The following is a 15,101-nucleotide window of genomic DNA, read 5'->3' on the forward strand; positions in this document are numbered from 1 at the left end:
TCTCGAAAAGTTTGTATGACGAGGGGTTTGTAAGACGAAGTATCACTGTATTCCACATTTTTCATAGTCATCTGCCTTGCTGTTCTCAAAGTGGTCTTCATTCTACCATAAACCTTTGTCCAGATTTTAGGAGGCATCAAGATCATTAGACCTTTCCCTCTCTTTGGGTAAATATACTCACCTGTGTATCATTTATTCTGAAATGTATTGAAAACGTTTCTCAGCTGGCACCTTTATCATCTGTTTTCTAAGTCATCTAATCCAGGGGTACCCAAACCTGGCCACTTTTAAGACTTGTGGACTTCAGCTCCCAGAATTCTCCACCCAACTATGTTATGCTGGCTGGAGAATTCTGGGAGTTGAACTCCACAAGTCTTAAAGTGGCCAAATTTGAAGACCTCTGTCCTGAGGACTCTTCATCCACCAATTTACTGCAATTTAGCTGGCTGGAGAATTCTGGGGGTTGAAGTCCACAAGGCTTAAAGTGGCCAAGTTTGAAGATCTCTGATCTATTCCGAATATGTAAAATTAGTGCATTTTATCTCAGAGGTCGACGATTTATTTATTGGATTTATTTATTGGATTTATTTATTTATTGGATTTGTATGCTGCCCCTCTCCGTAGACTCGGGGCGGCTAACAACAATGATAAAAACAGCATGTAACAATCCAATCCAATACTAAAATAACTAAAAAAAACCTTATTATAAAACCCAAACATACATGCAGACAAGGCCTAGGGGGGAAGATTATCTCAGTTCCCCCATGCCTGACGGCAGAGGTGGGTTTTAAGAAGTTTATGAAAGGCGAGGAGGGTGGGGGCAATTCTAATCTATGGGGGGAGTTGGTTCCAAAGGGCTGGGGCCGCCACTGAGAAGGCTCTTCCCCTGGGTCCCGCCAAACGACACTGTTTAGTTGACAGGACCCGGAGAAGGCCAACTCTGTGGGACCTAATCGGTCGCTGGGATTCGTGCAGAAGGCGGTCCCTGAGATAATCTGGTCCGGTGCCATGAAGGGCTTTATAGGTGATAACCAACACTTTGAATTGTGACCAGAAACTGATCGGCAACCAATGCAGACTGCATGCAGATTTCCCCAAATATGTAGCTCAGCAATACTTAAAAACCGCACCAACGAGATTGCACACCAATCCTTTCTCGGCTTCTACACAAAAGACACAACCCACTCCGAAACAGGTTTTATCAGCAGGTCTTTATTTGTAATATAGGCTTGAAGCATTCATTACAAGGTAGAAGAGAAGCACAGTTAACAGCTATTTTTTATTTTTATTTTTAGCAGTTCGGAAGGAAAACACTGCGTGGGGAACGGAGAGCTCAACTCTCGGTACAAACTAGCAAACTAAACCACAAGAACTTACCATTAGAAACATTTTACATTGTGACGCTGCTGTTACAATAGGCAAGGAACACAAAAGAAAGATTAAAAAGGAAAAACAAAACCTCAAAAAACAAACCAACAGAAAACTATCCAAAGTGGGGTTTTTTTGCCACATGTTAACATCGAATTTTGGCAATATTGTTATTATTTTTTTAACCGAGATTTAATTCTGGTGTTTGTTGAAAAGGTTAAGAAGGCTGCACTCTCAAATACAGCTTCGTCCAAAGTGTTTCCTTAAAAAACGTGCTTTTGTTTTTCGAGAAAAATATCTCCCGCGTGAGCTTCAGTGAAAGCAACGGGGCTGGGAATGCAAGGGTTAACAGAAACGCCCTTTTTTTAATAAAGAGGGAAAAAAGCTTTTAAAAAATCAGCTTGTCAGACTGCAACCCCCCCCCCCCCTTTTTTTTGGTCCATTTTTCTTCTCTCTCAAGTGGGTAAGAAAAATGATATTTTGGAGCATCATTTGCAAAGAGCATCTGCTCCTTTTCAGAACAAGTGGGCTAGTTTGACAGCGTTGGGGTTTTTTTTTTCTATTTTTTTATTTTTTATTTTGCAAAGGAAGAAAAAAGATTATTATTATTATTTTTTGGATCATGCCTTTTTTTTCTTTTTTCTTTTCCTTTTTGCACTTTTCGCTTCCGACGCCATAATGAAAAAGTGTTAAGCAACCACAGCTGTGTAAATGTATATAGAACACAGTGACTATAAACAGGTTTACGATACATCTCACATCCAAATGCAGTTTATGTAGTTAAAGCATAAGAAGTTTACGTAGGCAAGATGGCAGCCAATACGGATCTCCCGAGTGTCCATGGCGGAGGAGATTGCGTTTGTGTGTCTGTACGCACTCACAACTCGGCTCCTTCCACGATGAGTGGGGCGCATCGCTGCGGCCACAAACACACCCCTCTGAAGTCAAGAATTCTGCTAGCATCGCCCATGTAGAAATAAGGCAGACGGTATCCAGTTAGACTGCAGAATGTTTTTTTTTTAACAAAAACACAAAAAACAGAAAACCACAAAATTTAAAACGCCGGGAGGGAGGGGTGGTGGTGCCTGAGTTATGCACATTTCTACTGACCCCATGAAACGGAAAATACCACGGCAATGTTCATGTTAAGGAAAGAAAATCTGACTTATAAATTTATCGGCGGTGCTACCCCCTCCTCAATAATTGGGTAGGGTGGAAGAAAGAATAAAAAAGGAAATCAGTTATGAATTGTCCCTCCCGCTAGAATAAATAAAACCTAGAGTGCTCCCATCCCTTCCCAATCCCAAAATTTTGCACCCAAACTGCCGTTTCGGGGGGGGAAAAACAGTCCCCCTTAAAAGTAACACTTGCAGTTTTACTGGAATTCCCAGCTACTTGCCCATTTGTCTATGAGTTGTTTTGTTAAAAGTCCTGGGGAAGTTTTTGTGGTTTTTTTCCATTTATTTGGCTACCCAGCCTGCTGGGCGCAGCCAGTAAAAGGTATAAAGTTATAATCAAGAGCTCCCTGGTTTTCTTTTTTTTGCTCTTTATTATTATTTTTTTAAAACAATGTAGACACCCTTCTTGCCTTCACAGTGTTCTTGCTTTGTGTTGTGTTCCGTTTTGCTTCTTTCAAGGAACGACAAAAGTGAAGAGAGGAATGCAACGTTTAAAGCCGGTTGCCAAGATGGTACAAAAACGGATTGAACGATGTTTTACGATGGACCGTAAATGAAAGCATACCCCATGGTTTTTACAGAGGCGAGAAATCTTAACCGTGGTCCTTTTCACAGGGCCAACATAGGAAAAATACCTAGCAGGCAGTACCCAAAAGTCTTTGAAACACCTTACTTAAAAATGAACACTGCAATTCATTATGGCTTATTTGGACGCATTTACAATGAAACTACCTGCCAGGCTACATTTTTGTGCAAGAAATTAAGCCCCTCCCTTCCTAATCCCTAAAAATTAACCAAATACAGCTGTTTTTTTTCCTCTCTCTCTCTCCCCATTTATATATTGCTTTAATCAGCTTCCGTTTCCTGCTTTTGGGGCAGGAGAACAGCTCGCTGTATTTCAGTTAAGGAGTTTGTGTTCTTGCTAAGAACTTTGTACAAGAAAACGAACACCAGTTTGAGACTCCCACTGTGACTTGACAAGGTGCTCTTGACAAGAGGGAGAACTGCATTACCACCGCACCCACCCACCCTGCCCTTGCTAACATTTTAACTACTTGACATTTCTTATAACCATTCTTGTGTGAATGAATACACTTTACAAAGAGTTATTAAAAGGTTAAATGGGATTTTGGCACCTTGGAGGGGAGGGGGGGGAAGAAAGGAGGGACTGAGAATTTGAAAATGTGCAGGGGAAAATATAATCAGCCAGCTTTACGAAGAAGAAGAAGAAAAAAATAATAATAATAATAATAATAAGTCAGGAAGATGTTCCTTTAAGCATTTCACTTGGCCAATTCTAGCCTCCCCTCCCCGTTTCAGAGACCACTGCCATCTGTCTCTTCTAGAAAAAATCTTGATTGTACAACAAGGGACCAAGACACAAAGATGATACCATCGGGTAAGGTCCGCCTCTATTTCGCTCAACTTGGGCAGTGATTCAGCATCTAGGAAATACGGGGCGCTGAGCGATCGTTCGTGGTGGTCTTCCTCAGCTTAACGCCCCGGCGGATTGCATTCAGCATGTCTTCGCCCTGTGGGGCCTCCGCTGGGTTCTGCCCACTTGTGTGGGGCGCATTGGGTTGGCATGGGGGAGCGGTGATGCTGACGTCTTCTCTTTCGTTCTCCTCTCCCTCGTTTTCAGCCGCCGGCGGTCTCGGATTCTCTGTGCCGCTCGGCTTCTGACCGCCGGCGGGAAGGCTGGTAGTTGCTTGCCCGCTCCATGACGAGGTACATACGGTGGGGGTGCTGCCCCCCGCTCCAGCCTCGGGACTCTGCTCGGCGCTTTCTTCTGCCCCGCTCGGGAAACCAGGAAGCCCCGCTGGCACAGATGGAGTCTTAACGGGAATCACAGGGGTTTTAATGGGAATCGGTCCCGTGCCAATGGTCCCGCGCCTCACCGCTGGTTTGGTGGAAGGCGTCCGTCGGATGGTGGCCACGCCCGGTGTGACGATCACAGGGCCAAGGGTGGTTGGGAGGCCTGCCGTGGAAGCAGGACGCTTGGCATGGAACATGCGACGGTAGGACTGGCTGATGTCACTGTTCCTTGGAATAGTTGAAGACTTGTCAAATTCTTGCTGCTCAGTGTCTTGATCGCCACTCACAGAAAAGTAGTCGTAATCTGAAACTAAGAAGGCAAAAGGAGGAGTCAGAACAGCAAATCTTCAGTACTTATTTAGCAATCTCCAGTGAAGGTTCACTGCTCAAAAAATAATAATAAAAGGGACACTTAACACAATATAACTCCAAGAAAATCAAACTTCTGTGAAATCAAACTGTCCACTTAGGAAGCAACACTGATTGACAATCAATTTCACATGCTGTTGTGCACATTCAACTTTGTACAGAACAAAGCATTCCATGAAGATTGGACTTAATCCCTGGATAGTTCAGTGGATTTCAAGCTAGCTAAAGCCTAGACAATCAGAGAGTTATTGTTAATGGCGAGTATTCTGAGCAGAGACAGGTTACAAGCGGTGTGCCACAAGGGTCTGTTCTGGGTCCTATTCTTTTTAATATGTTTGTGAGTGACATAGTGGAAGGTTTGGTAGGGAAGGTTTGCCTATTTGCCGATGACTCTAAAGTGTGCAATAGGGTTGATATTCCTGGAGGGGTCTGTAATATGGTAAATGATTTAGCTTTACTAGATAAAGTAAGTGGGTTGGCACACTCCCCCATGCCAACCCACTGCGCCCCACACAAGTGGGCAGAACCCAGCATAAGCATAAAACATATCTTAAGCATAAAACGTATCAGGAAAGACTTAACGAACTCAATCTGTATAGTCTGGGGGACAGAAGGAAAAGGGGGGACATGATCGAAACATTTAAATATGTTAAAGGGTTAAATAAGGTTCAGGAGGGAAGTGTTTTTAATAGGAAAGTGAACACAAGAACAAGGGGACACAATCTGAAGTTAGTTGGGGGAAAGATCAAAAGCAACGTGAGAAAATATTATTTCACTGAAAGAGTAGTAGATCCTTGGAACAAACTTCCAGCAGACGTGGTTGGTAAATCCACATTAACTGAATTTAAACATGCCTGGGATAAACATATATCCATTGTAAGATAAAATGCAGTAGTACCTCTAGATACGAGTTTAATTCGTTCCAGAACGGAGCTCGTATGTCGATCAGTTCGTATCTGGAACAAATGGCTTTAGACTTTGTTTTTCCCCGTGGAGATAACCAGAAGCAAGGATTCTTGCGCCACCTAGTGGAAGCTCGGATTGTATCCCGAATTTGAGCTCGGGTCTGGAACAGAAATTTCGCTCCCATCGTGGCTCGTATCTTGGAATACTCGCATGTGGAGCAGCTCGTATCTAGAGGTACTACTGTACAGGGAATAATATAAGGGCAGACTAGATGGACCTTGAGGTCTTTTTCTGCCGTCAGTCTTCTATGTTTCTATGAGAATATTTCATTTATTCAGATCTAGAATGTTATTTCAGTGTTCCCTTTATTTTTTTGAGCAGTATCTACATTTTCCTTATTTTTTCCTTGGATATGATGTTTATTAAAAGGTTTAAAGAGGAAGATAAAACCTGATATAAAGTAAGAAGGATCAACGGAAAATAAAGGAAAGGGGAAGATTAAAAGTGCAAGAAAGGAAGAAAGTAAAACAAATAATAAAGATACAAAGAAGTAGCTTCTGATTTTCTTTACAGTAGTTGTAATTATAAAATTATTTCTTACTCTGATGTTACAAGTTGATTCTTCTTCTACTCCTCAACTTGCGACCACAATTCAGTTCAAAATTTATATTGTTAAGTGATGAATTTTTAAGTGAGTTTTGCCCCATTTTAGGACTTTTCTTTTTATTAATTTTTGAATAAATTTTATTGATTGCTTGGTCTGCATTTTTCATTGCTTCTCTCTATCAGTTATGCTTTCTAGAAGTTGTTTTTTCATCCCACTTGTGTTTATTGGACAGTGAGAGTGAGGGAGAGTTAGGGCCTGGGGAACCTCCAGAGACTGCAGAACCCCCAGCTGTGCTAATGGGGGAGTCAGATGAGGAGGGAAATATTGTGGATATTAGACGCTAGGGTAAGAAGAATGTGTGGGAGACAAGAATATCTCCAGCAATGTAAATCTACATTGTATAGTAATCTATAGGCAGCAGCTTGAAAGGTGAGAAAGCTGATAATAGCAAAAACCCAAGCGCTGCAAAACCTGAGACACGAAGGGTTCGGTTCCTTACCTTGTGAGGGAATTGTATCTTCCGAACAGCAAGGTGTGGTTGTCTGAGTGCTGTAGCCACTGGAACACTGCAAGGAATCCCTGCTGCTTCTCTGAATGTCCAGCTGCAGCCCTCGGGTCAGAGCGAGAGCCAACTCCTCACACGCTTCCATCTCCTCTCCTTGCTATCAACACAACAAAGGTCTCTTGTTAGATTAAGGTATCACGACGACAAGAACACTTTCCTCTCTCTTGCAAAGCCTGGCTGTCTTTTTTCCAGTTGGATTCTCATTCACAATGCGGGCTGATTGGACTTAAGCACACCCTATGCTCTACACCTGTGATGGTGAACCTGGGGCATGTGTGGAGCCGTATCGGAGGGCATGCAAGACTTTGCCATGTGGCAGCTCCAGTGTCCGCCAGCTGATTTTCGGCCTCGGGAAAGGCCGTTTCATCCTCTGGATGCTTCACACACAGCCCTTTCCTGGTACAAGCTGATACAAGCCTGTAGTCTAATGGCCAAGGCAGAGGCTCCAGGTTCAAATCACAGTAAAGGTTTGCCTACCTGATGAAGGCAAATAACCCCAAAATAGATCTATAGTAGTCTCCCTTCCTTTTCATTATCAGCAAAATATTACACACACACACACGCACACACATATACAGAATATACAGTGATCCCCCGTTTATTGCGTCCCCAACCATTGCGAACAGGGTACTTCGCTATTTTTCAACCCGGAAGTCAAAATACCATCTACGCATGCATGCCCGTGGGCACGCATGCGTAGATGGCAACCGGGAGATCAGCTGCTGGGCGGCTTCCCTGAGTCTTCCCCCTCTTGCTGGCGTCAGCAAGGAGTTTCCCCACCGCCCACGCAAACTCCTCGCTGCCGCCCGCCCTTCGCCCGCCCACGCCGTTCATTCTCGCCGCACGGGCCTGTCCACGCTGTCTCTCGGCGCTTTCCAGCTGAGTCCGGGAGCGAACTCGCTCCCCGACTCAGCTGGAAAGCCCCGAGAGACAGCGTGGACAGGCCCGTTCCTTGGCGCTGTCACTCGGGGCTTTCGTGCTGAGTCCGGGAGCGAACTCGCTCCCCGACTCAGCACGAAAGCCCCGAGAGACAGCGTGGACAGGCCCGTTCCTTGGCGCTGTCTCTCGGGGCTTTCGTGCTGAGTCTGGGAGCGAACTCGCTCCCCGACTCAGCTGGAAAGCCCCGAGAGACAGCGCCAAGGAACGGGCCTGTCCACGCTGTCTCTCGGCGCTTTCCAGCTGAGTCGGGGAGCGAGTTCGCTCCCGGACTCAGCACGAAAGCGCCGAGAGACAGCGCCCCCCGGACCCCCAACCCGGGTTTGGGGGGTGCTAGGAAGCTCCCATTGTTGGCGGAGACCTTTTAAAACACTCGCGCGGCTTCCAAACCGAGTCCTGAAGCCAAGCGCTCGCTTGGCTTCAGGACTCGGTTTGGAAGCCGCGCGAGTGTTTTAAAAGGTCTCCGCCAACAATGGGAGCTTCCTAGCACCCCCCCCGAGCCCCCAACCCGGGTTTGGGGGGTGCTAGGAAGCTCCCATTGTTGGCGGAGACCTTTTAAAACACTCGCGCGGCTTCCAAACCGAGTCCTGAAGCCAAGCGCCAAAGACGAACTTCTGCGCTTGGCTTCAGGACTCGGTTTGGAAGCCGCGCGAGTGTTTTAAAAGGTCTCCGCCAACAATGGGAGCTTCCTAGCACCCCCCCCGAGCCCCCAACCCGGGTTTGGGGGGTGCTAGGAAGCTCCCATTGTTGGCGGAGACCTTTTAAAACACTCGCGCGGCTTCCAGGACTCGGTTTGGAAGCCGCGCGAGTGTTTTAAAAGGTCTCCGCCAACAATGGGAGCTTCCTAGCACCCCCCCCCGAGCCCCCAACCCGGGTTTGGGGGGTGCTAGGAAGCTCCCATTGTTGGCGGAGACCTTTTAAAACACTCGCGCGGCTTCCAGGACTCGGTTTGGAAGCCGCGCGAGTGTTTTAAAAGGTCTCCGCCAACAATGGGAGCTTCCTAGCACCCCCCCCGAGCCCCCAACCCGGGTTTGGGGGGTGCTAGGAAGCTCCCATTGTTGGCGGAGACCTTTTAAAACACTCGCGCGGCTTCCAAACCGAGTCCTGAAGCCAAGCGCCAAAGACGAACTTCTGCGCTTGGCTTCAGGACTCGGTTTGGAAGCCGCGCGAGTGTTTTAAAAGGTCTCCGCCAACAATGGGAGCTTCCTAGCACCCCCCCGAGCCCCCAACCCGGGTTTGGGGGGTGCTAGGAAGCTCCCATTGTTGGCGGAGACCTTTTAAAACACTCGCGCGGCTTCCAGGACTCGGTTTGGAAGCCGCGCGAGTGTTTTAAAAGGTCTCCGCCAACAATGGGAGCTTCCTAGCACCCCCCCCCGAGCCCCCAACCCGGGTTTGGGGGGTGCTAGGAAGCTCCCATTGTTGGCGGAGACCTTTTAAAACACTCGCGCGGCTTCCAAACCGAGTCCTGAAGCCAAGCGCCAAAGACGAACTTCTGCGCTTGGCTTCAGGACTCGGTTTGGAAGCCGCGCGAGTGTTTTAAAAGGTCTCCGCCAACAATGGGAGCTTCCTAGCACCCCCCCCCGAGCCCCCAACCCGGGTTTGGGGGGTGCTAGGAAGCTCCCATTGTTGGCGGAGACCTTTTAAAACACTCGCGCGGCTTCCAGGACTCGGTTTGGAAGCCGCGCGAGTGTTTTAAAAGGTCTCCGCCAACAATGGGAGCTTCCTAGCACCCCCCCCCGAGCCCCCAACCCGGGTTTGGGGGGTGCTAGGAAGCTCCCATTGTTGGCGGAGACCTTTTAAAACACTCACGCGGCTTCCAAACCGAGTCCTGAAGCCAAGCGCCAAAGACGAACTTCTGCGCTTGGCTTCAGGACTCGGTTTGGAAGCCGCGCGAGTGTTTTAAAAGGTCTCCGCCAACAATGGGAGCTTCCTAGCACCCCCCAAACCCGGGTTGGGGGCTCGGGGGTGTGCTAGCGAGCCTCCCATGTCGGCGGGGATGTTTTAAAACACCCGCGCGACTTTCCAATGAGTCCCGAAGACAACGCGTTTGTCTTCGGGACTCATTGGAAAGTCGCGCGGGTGTTTTAAAACATCCCCGCCGACATGGGAGGCTCGCTAGCACACCCCCGAACCCCCAACCCGGGTTTGGGGGTGTGCTAGCGAGCCCCTCATGTCGGCGGGGATGTTTTAAAACACCCGCGCCGCCCCCAATCTTAGGCTCCTCGCTAGCGCTGCGGAAGTAAAAACACCCTCTGCACATGCGCAGATGGTGTTTTTACTTCCGCAGCGCTACTTCGCGAAAACCCGCTCGTTGCGGGGGGTCCTGGAACGGAACCCTCGCAAAGAGCGGGGGATCACTGTAGTTGTCGGCTATCAATAAAATTAACTGCCTTGAAATGGCCCTGGGTTGGGCCTAGAGGCAAAAAGGAGCTGTGACGTTCCTTCAATATACCAGGGTGATCTGATATTAATAAAACATATAGCCCCTCCCTGGTACAGAACTGAAGGGATCAGGTCTGGTGGCTCAGCTGTTAATTCTCTGCCTTACAAGGCAGAAGCTGCCAGATCAAATCCCAGTAAGGGTGTGGCTAGCTGATGAGGCCAGAACAAGGTCGAAATGGTGCCATCCTAGACTCCCTTAATTTTAAATTTTCAGCAAAAAAACATGTGATACATATATATATGCATGTATATATATATATATATATGTTTTTGCTTAATTTGAAAATTAAGGGAAATATAATATAATACTATGTTATTATCATATAACTCTTCCCTGGTACAAATCTGAGAGGAAGAGAGCCTGTGGTCTAGAGCAGTGATTTTCAACCTTTTTTGAGCTGCGGCACATTTTTTACATATACAAAATCATGGGGCACATTGAGCGTGGGGGGAGTAGTGGGGGGGCTAAAAAAAGTTTGGACAAAAAAAATTATATATCTCTCTTCCTCCCTTTCACTCTATTTCTCTCCCTCTTTCTCTCTCTTCCTTTCTTCCCCTATCTGTCCATCCCTCTTTCTTTCTCCCTTCCTTCCTCTCTTTTTTGTTCTCTATCTCTCCCTCCTTCCCTGCCTCTCTTTCTCTTGCTTCTTTCTCTCTCTCTCTTGCTTTCTTTCTCTCTCTCTCTTGCTTTCTTTCTCTCTCTCTCTTGCTGTCTTTCTCTCTCTCTCTTTCTCTCTCTCTCTCTTTCTCTCTTGCTTTTTTTCTCTCTCTCTTTCTCTCTTGCTTTCTTTCTCTCTCTCTTTCTCTCTTGCTTTCTTTCTCTCTCTCTCTTTCTCTCTTGCTTTCCTTCTCTCTCTCTCTCTCTTTCTTTCTCTTGCTGAGCTTCGCGGCACACCTGACCATGACTCGCGGCACACTAGTGTGCCACGGCACACTGGTTGAAAAACACTGGTCTAGAGGTTAAAGCTGCTGCCTTACAAGGTATACTCTACATGTTCAAATCCCGATAAGGGTATGGCTAGCTGATGAGTGCATAATAAGGTCAAAATATATCTATAGTAGTCTCCCTTCCTTTTCATTATCAGCAATATGTTACACACACACACATCCAGAATTGTCTGTATCTATGTTATGTAACCAGACCATCAACCAAATCTCGTTGGCTTCTCAAGCTGCAGGATTTTAAACGATTGCAGGCCAAAAAACAAACAAGCCACATCACGAATCAGGATGTGAACCTTAGTGGCTCACACACTGTGCTAAGCTGTGAAGAATAAACCATGGTTTGCTTGCCTTGGCTTGCAGATCAAACTAAGCTAAAATCAAAGGCCAGGGGAGGTTTAGTAGCAAGGGCTGTGCCTTCAACCTTTATTAATAGGGACACATCAGCTCATAAGCTAAACAGAGTTTTCACACCTTTGGGGCAGCCGATACAGTCATGCTCCGGGCCCTTTGAGGATCTTCTGTGGGCAGAGACGGACCGCTCTGGGCGCCCCCTGGAGAGTCCGCTTCTCGTTTTTCCTTGCGACGTTGCAAAGTGTTTACTATGGGCTGGTCATAAGGACCAGGCTTAGCCCAATCCTAAGGAAAAACACTCTTTATTAGTCAAAGTTCTCTCTCCTGCAAGCTGCAGACCACAACCCTCCTACCAAAAACACCCAATAGAATTCAAATAAAGGAGACCCTTCCCCTTTCCCGAGACCAAGTGACCAGTTGGAATTCGAGCGAAGATGAATATAATTTGCAAAGTTCTCAAGTATTTCACCTGTACAGGCAGTCCTCGACTTATGCCCACAGTGGAGTTCAGCATTTCCGTTGCTAAATGAGGGAGTTGTTAAGTGAGTTTTGCCCCATTTTTACGACTTTTCTTGCCACAGTTGTTAAGCGAATCACTGCAGCTGCTTCTTTTTTTTTAAAGTTACTAATGGTTGTTAAAGGAATGTGGTTTTCCCACTGCTTGTCAGAAAGTCCACAAAAGTTGATCACATGACCCTGGGAAACTGCAACCATAATTAATATGAACAACTTGCCAAGCATCTGAATTTTGATGGCATTGTTACAAGGCTGCTGCAACAGGCATACATTTGAAAAAATGGTCATAGGTCAATTTTTTCAGTGCCCTTGTAACTCTGAATGGTCACTAAACGAACTGTTGTTAAGTCGAGGACTATCCATACTATAGAATCAGCAGCAGTGGAAGCAAAATGGGTCTGTTACAATAATCCCAACAATATCACCCTCCATCACCACTGGTCAAGCAAGATTGGGTGAATGTGAGATAAATCTTCAACAATATGTAGCCTGAAATACGTTTAGGAGGCCAAAAACTAATCTCAAGACAAGTAGATCTCTTACTTTTCTCTCCTTTCTTCTTGAGGTCTGGTTTCTCACCACGTTTAAATTAGGAACTATTTAATATAACACAGAATTTACCATAACCCAAATCCCTTCTACCACTGGTGATGTTACCTAGTTTATTTATTTGTTTGTTTGTTTGTTTTGTCAAGGACATATTGGTGGTATACAGAGATGTAATAATATTTATATACATGATACTAGTAAAAGAGAAACATTAGGACAGGGGACGGAAGGCACGGTGGTGCGCTTATGGACACCCCTTACTGACCTCTTAGGAATCGGGAGAGGTCAACAGTGGATAGTCTAAAGGTAACGTTTTGGTGGTTAGGTGATGATACTACAGTGTCTGGTAGTGAGTTCCATGCATCAACTACTCGGTTACTAAAGTCATATTTCCTGCAGTCGGGTTTACAGCGGTCTACTTTGAATTTGTATCTGTTGTACGCTCGTGTGTTGTTATGGTTGAAACTGAAGTAGTCGTTGACAGGAAGGACGCTGTAGCAGATGATTTTATGGGCTATGTTTAGGTTGTGTTTAAGGCGACGTAGTTCTAAGCTTTCTAAACCTAGGATTGTAAGTCTAGTAGCGCACCAAGGACCTCATAGTTCAACCTTATAAATATTCTCTTGTATTAGAACAGTGCCTTATCGGGCAATGTTACAAGCAAAATATTTTGGACCACTGAAATGTGGAATATGTTGGGGATTTTTGCAAAATAGGTATCTCTGATTTATTAATACAAGTTTGCTATTGACAAGTTTCTGCTTAATATGCCAAGGAGAAAGCAAAAATGTTGACAAGGAATTACTCATTCTTGGACCTATTGTCTACTTTGGCCATCAACTAGTGAAGATTCAAACCTACAACTATCTCAAAACCTGCCATCATCCAAGGCAAATTTAACTGTGGATACATAAATGGGGTAAAGCAGGCGTATCAAACTCTATTTCATTGAGGACTGCATCAGGCCTGTGTTTGATCTTGGGGTCTGTGTGACCAGCTTAACACCACTGGTGTTGGGGGTTAATGTGTTGGCCCGAGTTCTCTTCCAATGAAAACAGACTCCTGAGCTCCATTTTTTTGGCTGCCTCTATTAATGCAGCCCAGAACTGTGTTGGCTTTTTGGGCAGCTGCTGCACATTGCTGGCTCATATTTAAATGGTTGTCCACTAGGACTCCAAGATCCCTCTCAGTTACTACGGCTGAGCAATGTACCACATATACTGTACTTGTGTGTTTTGTTTTTCTTGCCTCCTTATAATTTATGTTGGTATGTATGTGTTGTCTGGTTTTTAATATGATAGGGTTTTAGTTATTTCTTTTAATATTAGATTTGTGCCACTATAATATTGTTTTTATCATTGTTGTGAGCCGCCCAGAGTCTTCAGAGAGGGGCGGCATGCAAATCTAATAAATTATTATTATTAAATTATTATTATTATTATTATTATTATTATTATTATTATTATTATTATTATTATTATTATTATTATAAATGTAGAACCTTACTTTTTCTCACCACTGAATTTCATTTTGTTAGATAGTGCTCTGTTGTGGTTAGCTCTGGCCCAGCTCCTGCCCCAAGGACTGTGGATGTGGGGGAGACATCTACATGCTGCAGGCCTGTTTTGCCCCCGGTAGAATCTGATGATGAAGGCTCCTCTGACCAAGAAGACATGAGTGACAGGGAGGAGGAGAGTGTGGCAGACAGCTCAGAAGGAGATCAATTATCTAGCTCCTCCTTGGATTCAGAACAAGAGTTAATGATACAGCCACGCATGCGGAGAGCAATGCATAGGCGGCAACTGAGAGATTATTATCAAAGAAAATGAGGCCACCTGTGGTTGGGTGGGGCTGTGGGTTTGGCCATTGTGGAGGATTATCTGATCGTGGTGTTTCGTGACTGCTTTACTGACTTTGACATTTTGTGTGCTGATTTTTGAAACTAAACCAGAGCAAAGTGTGTTTCACTTTGTGAAAGAAGAAGGACTGTGAATTGCCTCACAGCTGCAAGCTAAGTATCACAGAACTGATAAGGGGCTTGTACAAATTACCAGTTTGTTTGGAGACCAGTGCTCTTTGCTATACCAAAAGAGGGCTCGGTTTAAGTGAATTTTCATTATAAAGAACATTGTTATGAATTTTCAAACGTGTGTGTCTGACATTTGTACCTGTGAATTTTTGAGAGGAGTCTACCAGGGAGCCCGACAGAACAGTGCCCATTGTTCAAGTTTATCAAGAGCCTTCTGTATTTTGCTCCTACCTTCTGGAGTGTTGGCTATTCCTGCCAGTTTATCAAGTGATGTGACTTAAAAAGAAGTTACTCCAATCAAGTTTGGACGAGTCCATTCCAGGGTCAGAAGGTTTTGACCTCAAAAAGAGTTCGCTGTCTTTTAGTGGGGACTACATTTCCCAGAATTCCTAAGCTACTTGGCCAATCTGGAAATCAAGAGTTCCAATATCTCTAGAAAATGTTGCTTCAGGGTCTCTACAGCAGTTCACTCTGTATTTCCTACTCCAAAGAATCATGTTGCTTTCCCTCATGCTTTCTCAAAAC

At 45.5% G+C, this 15,101-nt stretch overlaps 1 protein-coding gene across 10 annotated transcripts in view; it reads right to left on the reverse strand.

The window, feature by feature from the left end:
- Positions 1-1,192: 1,192 nt before the first annotated feature.
- Positions 1,193-15,101, reverse strand: part of MTSS1 (MTSS I-BAR domain containing 1) — a 207,913-nt gene continuing 194,004 nt past the window's right edge. For all 10 annotated transcript variants that reach the window (XM_070748282.1, XM_070748280.1, XM_070748286.1 and 7 more), the window contains 3 exons: positions 11,603-11,767; positions 6,743-6,905; positions 1,193-4,671 (listed from right to left, as the gene is read on the reverse strand). In XM_070748282.1, the coding sequence (XP_070604383.1) occupies positions 3,992-4,671; positions 6,743-6,905; positions 11,603-11,767 (1,008 nt within the window). In that variant the 3' untranslated portion in view covers positions 1,193-3,991. The remainder of the gene's footprint in view (positions 4,672-6,742; positions 6,906-11,602; positions 11,768-15,101) is intronic.

The sequence above is a fragment of the Erythrolamprus reginae genome, chromosome 3, assembly GCF_031021105.1.
Source record: "Erythrolamprus reginae isolate rEryReg1 chromosome 3, rEryReg1.hap1, whole genome shotgun sequence".
Classification (NCBI taxonomy): Eukaryota; Metazoa; Chordata; class Lepidosauria; order Squamata; family Dipsadidae; genus Erythrolamprus; species Erythrolamprus reginae.